At 37.9% G+C, this 11,009-nt stretch overlaps 1 protein-coding gene across 3 annotated transcripts in view; it reads left to right on the forward strand.

Annotated features, from left to right (window-relative positions):
* UNC80 (unc-80 homolog, NALCN channel complex subunit) overlaps positions 1 to 5,872 on the forward strand; it is a 236,575-nt gene extending 230,703 nt beyond the window's left edge. For all 3 annotated transcript variants that reach the window (XM_061204567.1, XM_061204557.1, XM_061204576.1), the window contains 4 exons: positions 2,071 to 2,152; positions 3,103 to 3,214; positions 4,218 to 4,417; positions 5,606 to 5,872. In XM_061204567.1, the coding sequence (XP_061060550.1) occupies positions 2,071 to 2,152; positions 3,103 to 3,214; positions 4,218 to 4,417; positions 5,606 to 5,872 (661 nt within the window). The remainder of the gene's footprint in view (positions 1 to 2,070; positions 2,153 to 3,102; positions 3,215 to 4,217; positions 4,418 to 5,605) is intronic.
* Positions 5,873 to 11,009: the final 5,137 nt, after the last annotated feature.

Raw genomic sequence — 11,009 nt, forward strand, 5'->3', positions numbered from 1 at the left:
GATATAAGCCTCTCTATCCATAGAGAAAATTTTGATGCTTTTGATCCTCCCTTGGAATAATCATGATGAAATTACCATTGTTTTGACATTTAACACTCCCTGAGTGACGTGTATTTCTTTTCTTGCACCATTTTTTTCCTCACAATCTCAGATTACTGAATAAAATGAGACAAGTGGACTGCCTCTATTTCATTTTCTCTGCCCAAATATTTTTAAGACATTTTATTACCTACTTCCTTCTAGTGGTCTAGAAGCAATAAATTCACTACAAGTGTAAAACAAGGAAGCATACTATGTTACGTCACTTTTCATGTTCAAATCATTTTACATCAACTAACTTCTTTTCTCTACCTTAATGGGAGGTAGGTGGTAAGTATTAACCTCCCTTTATGGCCAAGGGAACTGAGGTAACATTTAGATGTCAATGAAGAATCCATTCCAGTGAAAGCTTTGCTTGGTATTTGGGAGAAACTTGTTTCTACTTTTGTGCATATGGTAATTGAATACTCTTTCCAATTTAAGACACGTTAAAATGTATAATTAATAAGGAGATGTCATTTCAAACATGCCAGCAACTTAGTCTGGATTGCTTATCAGAATTTATTGCACTGTTCCTTTGGGGTAATTTTCTGTCTTCATAGAAAGATCATCTATGGTACAAGGCCATATATGTATAAAAATAATGTACATTGATCTTTTGAACTTGATATTCAGGAGAACAAGAAAGTTTAAAAAACACCTGTTTTTAAAACTCTTTATGGAATTTTGTATTGTGTATCCCAAATGGTCTAATTACAATATAATTACGTCCTTATTTCAGAAAAACTATGATAAACTCCATTTGGGAATCATTGATTCTCTTCTAGTGGAAATATGAGTAAGACTTTTAAAAAATGACACATGTGACTCTGTCAACCATGTGATGATTAACTAGTTGTTAATACAACAGGGGAAACATCTGATTGTCCATCCTGCCACCTGCAGGGAGACTGTATTTAGGTAGCTCATTTTTTTAAAATAGCAATAAATGCATACAGTCTTTCCTTTTCATGGACAGTTGCTGACTCTGCATTCCTCTGTGGAATATTTTACTGTAAAAACTATTTGCAGATGACTCTCCTTTTGCAAAGGCAAAGCAGAAATTAATTACCCATTAACCAAATCATCACACTGGCATCATCCACAGGATTACAGTGTTCTCTGGGGCACAATACATTTCTTTTTTTCACCTCCACTCCCATTATAAATTCCTATTATACATGCATGCAGAATGAAAAAGGATCATGGGTCCATGACAGTGTTTTCAGCTTCACCCAACACTAAAATAGGGACCACTGCCAGCAGTCATTTTTGCATATAAAAAAGACACATACACAGTAAATTTGGGGGGAGCAGGTTGTTTCTTTTATAAATTGTGTATTATGTTTGGGTGCAGCTATTCGATATTAATTAAACTTCTAAGTTGTAATGACAGCTTAATTACTTTGCCAGCCTTTTAAATCTAAAATCATTTTTACAAGACATTTAATTGTCTATCCATGCGACTATTCGTTTGCTCAGTCACAGAGACTTCAGGCTGCAAACATGTGTTGAATGTGACCCTTCACCCAAATGGATTCTGTGTCTGATGTGTTTGATATTCGTTCATCTTATTTTCATTTAAATTGAAAAGTTTTAAAAGGTGTTCCCATCCATGCGATAGAGTTGTACATGTTTGTTCGTCACCACCTTTCTCCTTACCCTTGAAAAAAAAAATTGAGATTAGCATATAACATCTTAAGCCTTTTGGTGGCTTCCAAACCAGGGGTGTGATGTTTTGCTGAATGATAGATCCGGCATCAATGATTGAAAACAGAATCTCAATTTTGGCAGCTTGGGGCTACAAGGCCTCGTCTTCCCTCCTAAACCTTTGAAAACTCCCATCCCAGGGATTCTTTCCCAACCTTCCTTCAAAGATAATGGTATCTTTGAAGTGACTGTTTCCTGTAAGTGACTTTGGCTAGCACCCACCAGACGAGGGTCTCGTGTGCTTGCTCCAGGGCGCACTGACACTGCTGATGTTCTCAACAGGGTGGCGAGTGTGCAGAGTGAACCTGGCCAACAGAACCTCCTTACTCAGCAGCCGCTGGGGAGGAAGAGGGGCCTGAGGCAGGTAAGCAGACCCTGGAAGGGCAGGAGAGTCATCCTGCGAAATGGAAGGTCTACTCAGTTTTTAAGGCCCATGTATATTAAGACTATATTTTACCTTCTCCCCACCTGAAATAAGCAGTACAGAGCAACTTTAAAACATGGTAAGTGCTTGGGCAAGCGGAGAGTTTGGGGCTTCTATTTTTAGCTCTGAATCTTCTTATTAGCAAAGCTGATTACTTGGTAAAATAAGTGGGCGTATATTTTTATTTGCTCCCTATCCAGAAACCTTTGCCAGCCAAACTACTGACAATGGAAGATTCGTTGTGAGGTTGATTTAAGGCCTGTTTCTGTAGAGAGGCAGAGACAGTCATCCTTTCTTCCTCGTTTCAAGATTAATAATTCAATTTAAAACTGAAGTCGAAGTAAAGATCATCTTTATAAATTTCCCTAGGTGGGGTTCCTTTACGTTACTGTCTAAATAAAAATCTAAATGAGGCTTTGTGCTGTTGCTTTGATGGGAGCATCCCAGCACTGATTTGGAGACCAGACATTTTCCCAGTACCTGAGGTGTTTTTCATCAACCTCCCCTTGAGAGTTAGCATATGTTCAGCTACAGCTTTTAGATGAGCAAAGGCTGATTGGTAAGCAATCATTGTTAGTTTTGTATCCTTAAATTCACTGAAATTCTCACTGTGACTATTTCAAATTATGTTAATGTTCTTAGGATATATAAAGGAGTAATAACCGTAAGATAGAAGTGGCTAAGGGGATGCCAGAATCAAATACGTAGTTGTATTTAAATAAGCAGAAAGAAGTTTATTTTATTGGCTCTGAATGTTAAGGAACAACCATAAGACTCCACAGAGACCCACAAAGAAGGCAACAAACCATAGTCAGAATCCTCTGAGCTCAGTCTTTCCTCCCAGGCAGTTAGACCCTTCGTGCTAGCTTTCTTCTGCCTGTTCTCTTTAGCTAAGACGTCCTCTACTATCACGTCAGAAGACTCAGACTGAACCCAGAAACCGCCCCGGGGCTCGGCTGTCAACCACCCGCAGGAGCATTCAACCTAAAACGAAGCCATCTGGTGAGGCCTCCTGTGTCCCTTCTGACTACACATTGACACGCTGCCCTGCCACACAGCCAGGAAGGCCTGCAGAGACTGAGCTCATGCAGATAAGCACACCTTTCGGGAGCCACTAGGAAAAGGGACGAAATTTCCCAGGAAACTTGAGTGCCCTTTTTTCGCTCACCTTCCCCAATTCCATCCCTCCCCTCATGCACCTAGGGAAATGGAACAGTCCAAGGTAAACCACAAATGCTATGAAATTTGATGATAGAAGGTTGTGTTTCATTTACCCAAGCCAGGAACTGGGTTTGTTATATGTCTTACTGAAGACAAAGGAATGATGAATAATAGGGACTTTTAAATCTTGTTGGCAGTTGTTATGAGCAATGACCAAGTTCACTTAATGATCTATGCCAATTTTGTTTTTATGTAAAAACTATTTATGTGAAAAGGCTATTTAAAAAAAATTTTTTTAATAAATTTATTTTTTTATTTATACTATTTATTTTTGGCTGTGTTGGGTCTTCGTTGCTGTGCGCAGGCTTTCTCTAGTTGTGGCAAGCGGGGGCTACTCTTCGTTGCGGTGCGCGGGCTTCTCATTGCGGTGGCTTCTGTTGTTGTGGTGCACGGGCCCTAGGTGCGTGGGCTTCAGTAGTTGTGGCACACGGGCTCAGTAGTTGTGGCGCATGGGCTTAGTTGCTCCGGGGCATGTGGGATCTTCCCGGACCAGGGCTCGAACCCGTGCCCCCTACATTGGCAGGCAGATTCTTGACTGCTGCGCCACCAGGGAAGTCCCTGAAAAGGCTATTTTATGCAAAAATGATTTTTGTACCCAAGTCCTAGTTTTGTAAGAAGGTGAAATCAATACATATACATAATAGTCTAATATGCTCTAATTTACTGATAAACCAGCAATGTCTTTACTAAGAAAAGTCAGGAGACACTTGTTAAAACTAATTATTAAGCACTGCCAACCTACTTTCCTCCTCCTCCTATTTACTGCTCTACTTCTGACCTACAGTGGATCAGAAACGATCTGTGACCTTCATCGAGGCTCAGGCGGAGCCAGCCGGTGCCCCAACAGACATGCTTCCTGCCACAGGCCAGCCACAGGGCTGCAGCCCAGCCCCATCCAGGAAACCAGATGGAATGGACAAACCAGTGCTCACGTCTTCCCCCGCCATTGTTGTTGCTGACCTTCACAGCCTGTCTCCCAAGCAGGTGAGGGCACTGGAGAAACAGGCAAGTCTTGCTCCTTGCATACTTCTGTCTGGGAACCATTGGGATATGCAGATGTCATCCATATAACTTAAGTCTGGGTCTGTAATGTTTTGTTAGACAGACACTGGTCCTGTCATCATGAAAAAAAAAACAACTGTAAAGTATATGGCCAAGAATACATCTACTTAAGAAGGCATAAGAGAAATCTTCATACTCTTTGTTATGAAAACCCTAAGAAATATTTCATAGTTAAAATAACCATTGAAAACCAGTATATAATACATGATTGACAGTTCAATTCAAAAAAATATATAAATAAAGTTACCAATTTAGATGAAGCCTTTAAATATAGAACCTTCTGAATCCTGTGAGAGGAACTTTTGTTTTGATCTTTTTCATCGTTGTTTTGATATTTTCTTGTTGTTTTGATTTTTTTCCCTGCTTTTTTTTTTTAATTTCTTTATCTTATTTATTTATTTTTGGTTGTGTTGGGTCTTTGTTGCTACGCGGGCTTTCTCTAGTTGCAGTGAGCGGGGGCTACTCTTCATTGCGGTGTGCGGGCTTCTCATTGCAGTGACTTCTCTTGTGGAGCATGGGCTCTAGGCATGCGTGGGCTTCAGTAGTTGTGGCACACGGGCTCAGTAGTTGTGGCTCGTGGGCTCTAGAGAGCAGGCTCAGTAGTTGTGGTGCATGGGTTTAGTTGCTCCGCGGCATGTGGGATCTTCCCAGACCAGGGCTCAAACCCGTGTCCCCTGCATTGGCAGGTGGATTCTTAGCCACTGCGCCACCAGGGAAGTCCCTTTTTCCCTGCTTTTGATTTTTATCATTAAATTCCCATAAGTCCCACGTTCTTCTCATGTGGTGTTTAAAGGAAGCTAAGGGGCAATACACTATATACTTTTGTAAAGTCTTTAATGGTTAAAAAGCATTGTAATACCATTGTCTCATTTTTATCCTCACAGTCTACAGGATAAGTGGGGCAAAATATTATGCTTATGCAACAGGCTAGAAAACTGAGGCTTAGAAAGTTGGAAGGGCCTAGATGAGGTCTCACATATACCAAAGGCTAAAACTGGGTCCACCCTTGGGATTCCTTGTCCAGTTACAGCTGTACAACAAACATTCTTTGATCCTCTTCCCTAGTACCCATCCTACCTTTCCATGATGTTATGATCCTTTTGGTCATAGGGTGAGAGCCTCCCAGCTGAAGAAGGAGAAAAGAAGGAGGACACAGAAATACAAGGTGCTACAGCACATAGTCCCCTCTCTACTCAACTCTCAGACCCTGATGACTTCACAGGCCTTGAGACATCTATCCTCCTACAGCACGGAGACACTGTCCTTCACATCAGTGAGGAAAATGGCATGGAGAACCCCCTCCTCTCCAGTCAGTTCCCTTTTACTCCCACTGAGCTGGGGGAGACTGAGGTAGACCTAGATGAGTCTCATGTTTAATTCTGTACCTTTTAAGAGTTGTAGGTGCAGACAAGATGTGGAAGGGATCACTTTGCTAAAAGTTGAAAACTTGCCCTTGGAAAAGATGAAAACATAGCACTTTACACTCAATGGGTAGCACAAATCCCAGTGGATTTTGCTGTCGATGTGCATATTGTTTCATAAACATCTTTTAAAAATCAATGGCTAAGGTGGTTTGGTTTTGTGAAGACCATAAATTCTAGGGAGGAATAAAGGGAAAAAGCCATTTCACTGCACACTGTTTATGATTCAAGAAGCCTTGAGCAGTTGAAAATGTATACTATTACAGAGCTGCTTACCTAGGAATATTAACAAATAATGTGTTCTGAAAAGAGAAAGCAATTTTTTGAGGTTACATTATACATCTCATGCAAATGTTTATTTTTATAATTTCAAAATCATTAAATCAGGTGGCTGTACAAGCAGCAATTTACATAAAAGTAATCAATAAGGAAAATATTAGTTTGGGGAAACTTGATAGCAAATAAGCCTGCAGCCATTTTTTTTTTTTTTTTTTTTTTGATCAACAATACAGCCATTTAGAAGAAGAAAAAATACTATTTTTAGAGCTGTGGACTTTTCAATATTTATTTTTTAACTGTCATTTTCATTGCATATTGTAAATCAAAATGCTAATGCCATAAGATCATTCCATTTCGTAACACATTAGAGAATATTCTAGAAATTATCAGACATAATTCTGAACTAAGAAGAACCTAAATAGCCTATACTATAATAAAAATTAAATGTAAATATGATAGCTAGAAAGAGATGGTATTCCTACTTCTAGTCCTGACTACATCAATGCCAAGATTGGGAGATATTGGGAAATGTGATTACTTTCCCTTACAGTGTCCTGTGCCTGCCCTTGATGGCATATTTTCAGATATTATATTAAGGTTAGTGTTGTTAGAATTGGTTCAATGAAATAACTTTTTCTCAATGTTAACAATATTCATATCCTTTAGATATTAAGTTTATGAAGAAAAAATATAAAGTGAGCAATTTCTCTATAGACAGAGCTTGTATATTTTACTTTAACTTGAAGTTCAGTTACTTCAAGAAAAGTATAAAACTTGGCTTGTGAGGCTATATCTAGTGTGTTATTGATCCTATAGCAGGGCTTGGCATCATGTAGTTCAAGATTAAATTTCAAAACTTTAACAGTTTACATCAGAAAACTGTTACATAACTTCTAAGTGTATAAAAACTCATATATATATATGTAAATTGGTATGGTGGTGAGGGGGTCAAGCTAAAGTTTAGTCAAGCTAAAGTTTAGACTGTGATTACATTGCAATGAATTTGGAACCCATTCTGTACACTTAAACTTTGACTACATTGGCTATGATATGGTATATGTATATATAAAGGAGACCTCCTAAACCCACCCAAATCACAAAGGAAACTTATTTTTCTCTTAGAATTGCTTATTAAACAGGCATTGTTTTTAATGTGATATATACTTTCAAATATAATTTGGGGTTTTGGTCTCATTCACTAATAGAATGAAAGATATCTGTGAGTTAAAGGACAAAACTAAAAATTTCAAATCTAAAACTTCAGAAAGCAGAGGTGGTAAATGGCCTCATCTATGTTTTACAATATTTTCAGGACATTTACACTTAATGCTGAGTTCTCAAATGCAGAAATATACATATATAAGTGGTTTTATGATTCTTTCTAAGCTGATATATTTTGCCTGTTAAAAATTATGCTGCTCCCTTAGTGTTAGAGGCCTTATGTTTGGTAATTACAAGTGTCTGTGCTATATGAGTCTCTATATATGTACGTGTTTTGTTCCAGTTTCTTGATTCTTTACTCAGATTCTCTATGTATAATCGTATCAAATATTTAAAAAGTAAAAGGGTCAAAGAAGATTGTTAAATATCTGACCAGAATCCTATATACCTTTATATATATTTAAAAAGTATTGGGATGTTTTGAACATGACTATGCTGGCCTGTCTGCCTTTTACCCTGATTCCTTCACTCTAGTGTTATGGAAGTCTACTGGAAACTTTTTCAATAAGCTAAGTAATGTTGTACCTTGCAAAAAAGCCTCCACTCTGACAAACAGGGCCTTATAGAGTGGGAATGTTTTCATACTGGGACTATGGAGATTTTGCAGATGTGTACATCTGTTCCATTTAAGGTGCCCTTAAACGTGTTGAATGTAATGTGTTAAATGTTTATGCGTAATTGATAAAATATCTATATGTATGTGCATAAGATTGTCACAAGATGTATTCTCAGGAATACTGTTACCTGGAGTTTGAAGGAATAATTATTTGAAAAAACAAAAAAAAGTTGGGCAAGATTAGAAAAAGTTCAAGATAAGTAACAATTTTTTGTAATTCAAAATATTATTGAGTATATGACTAAAAGTTAATTATTACATATGATAAATATAGTATTGGTAATAGATCATTTATTAAGCTATGATTCTTAATATTTATCTTGTTCAGAGGAAAATTAAAACAGACACCTACTTCCCATGTATAAAAAATTGGACTCAACCAAGAGGTTGCTTCTTCTGAAATTAACTTTTGAGAGACCTTAGAATAAGCATGTATCATCCACAATAGTGGGTGTAGATTTGCTCAGATTCAATTAAAGCAGTTCAAATTCTGGATACAGCATTTTATACAGCAAAACATTTTACTTTCATTTTTCAGTGTTTGCTGCTTTCTGTAATTCTATTAGATAAGTTGTTTTTTTCCAAAAAGGAAACTGAGTTATTGAGTGCATTGGGGCAAGGCACTGAGAACTACGGTGTCAAAAGGCATAAATGGGCATAGCAACGCTGGAGGAAAAAAAATCTGTGGAGTTTTGGGGTCTGATTAGGGCCTGTTGAGTAGGCTGGAAGTAACTGATTTGCTATTTCAAGCCTCCAAGAGTACCTTAGGCAGGATGATATCTCCTCCTTCTTGAGTTATCTATCCCTCCGGTCAATGAAAAACATTTTCCAGTCTGCTGTCCAGCTCTGAGAGTATCTGAGACAGGAATAGAGTGTATATAGGGAACTACAGGGAAGAAAGGGTCATAAATAGAATGACAGTCCAAATTAGAAACTAAATATCCTTCCTCAAGTTATACATGAGACTAATAGTCTCCAGAATTTGCTGCTATCACACCTAGTCATGCTGTTGCCCTGTGACCTCACACTTCCAGTTCCACGGCCTTGTCTTGGCAGTGAATAGAAAGCCCCACCTCCTCATTTACTTCAGTGGGTCCTAACTGCAGCATTTCAGAAACAAAGTTTGGTTTGACACTCAGGAGAATAAAAACAAGTTTAGGGCAGAATGTATCTGGAAAAACTTAAGACAAATTTTCTTATGTTATTTTAGGATCATTTAGGATTACAGATCAATGTACCTCCATATTTTTCAAAAGTCACTGTGACTGCAGGATGAAAATCCTTTATTAGCCATTTTATAGGTAAAAACAAAAGATTGACTACACAGCCAACGTCCCTCAGATGACTATAAAGTTTGTTATGAATACTGAATGACCAAAGAGCATGGAAAAAATGCATATGAATAAATACTGAAATGTTTATGAAAGATATTTATGAAAGATAAGACTTCTGTGTTTGAATATGCACATCTAATAAAATAAATCTAAAAACATTTAAGATGCCTGATTGAGTTTTGTTTCTCATTTTTCAACATAGGGAATAGGTTAACTCATTCAGGAAAGTGTTCATTTTAGATCCCTGGGGTGTGCTTTTGTTTTGGATCCCTGGAGCTCGCCTTGACATCTCTCCTCAACCCTCATAGTCCGGCCTGAGGTCACCCTTCAATTGGACACCTCCAATTCTTTCCTCCTATTCCAAATGAGCTCCATTCTACTCATGCTTTCCATCCCTAACTTTCAAAATAAAGCAGAATGGGCATATTGGGAGACAAGTTCCCCAGTGTGACTTCTCTGCCCAGGTATGACCGTCTGGAATGACTGGTAGATTTCCCAGGAGGAATGTTAAGGACCAGGTTATGCACTGAATGTGGCCAGAACCACTATGGGATACAAGTTTACCACCAGTTCTTTTATACAAAGTGCTCTATCCTTACCCTCTAAGTTATGCTCTTGCTAAATCCTTTTTTTTTTTTTTCCCCTCCCATGAATTTGTTACCTGAGAAACTGTGTTCCCCTCTTGGTGGGAGTCGAGCCAAAAGACACAACCAAGCCAAAGATCAGAAGGACCTATTACTTGCAGCAAGAAAGGAGAACACGGGGGATCTCTCCCAAAGCAGTGTCTTCCCAACAGCAAAATTGGGTAAGTTTTATGCTAAGGGTACATGCGTATTGATGAAGGGGCTTGGGCTGTGGACAGAGTCCAAGATTTAGTGGATTGAAGTCATGAGGGTCAGAAAAGGTCAACATATCATCTCTTAAGTTCCTGTTGATCTGGTGGTTGAGGCTTTAGGCTGATCATTTCCATTGAAAAGAACTGGTTGAATTTACAACTGATACACTGTCTTCGCTATTGTTACTTCTCTTGCCTGATAACAGGCGTTTGTTTCTGCATTCTTTGTCCCCTTAAGATCATTAATTACTATACAAAAGAATCTGAAAAAGAATACATATATGTATATATACACCCAAATATAGAACTATATATAACTATATATAATATATATATATATATATATATATATATCTGAATCACTTTGCTGTACATCAGGAAGTAACACAACATTGTAAATCAACTATACTTCAATAAAAAAAAAAATGACCACCTTTAGGACAAAATCACTTTCTTCTTCCTTAACAAAGATATCTCCATAGCTTATACCTTTTCTTACCCGAATACATAGCATATTTCTATTATTATATCTGGTACCTTTAACCACATATATTACTTAGAATTCTCAATCCTTTGAAATTTTAATTTTTAAATGAAAATAAAGAAGTGAATATTGATCATTGTGAACTGTAAAAAAAAAAAAAAAAAAATTAATTACTGAGAACTGTTCAAGGGCAAACATTGTGGCCAGGCTTAGATGACAAAATAGCTTAGGCCAAAAATGCCTTCTCTTATGTCAATAAAGCCATGCCTGGTTTTCTTTCTCCAGAGACCCCTCCTCCCCCACCTTATCTGCTTACAGTTTTAC

Source organism: Eubalaena glacialis, chromosome 1 (genome assembly GCF_028564815.1).
Source record: "Eubalaena glacialis isolate mEubGla1 chromosome 1, mEubGla1.1.hap2.+ XY, whole genome shotgun sequence".
Lineage (NCBI taxonomy): Eukaryota > Metazoa > Chordata > Mammalia > Artiodactyla > Balaenidae > Eubalaena > Eubalaena glacialis.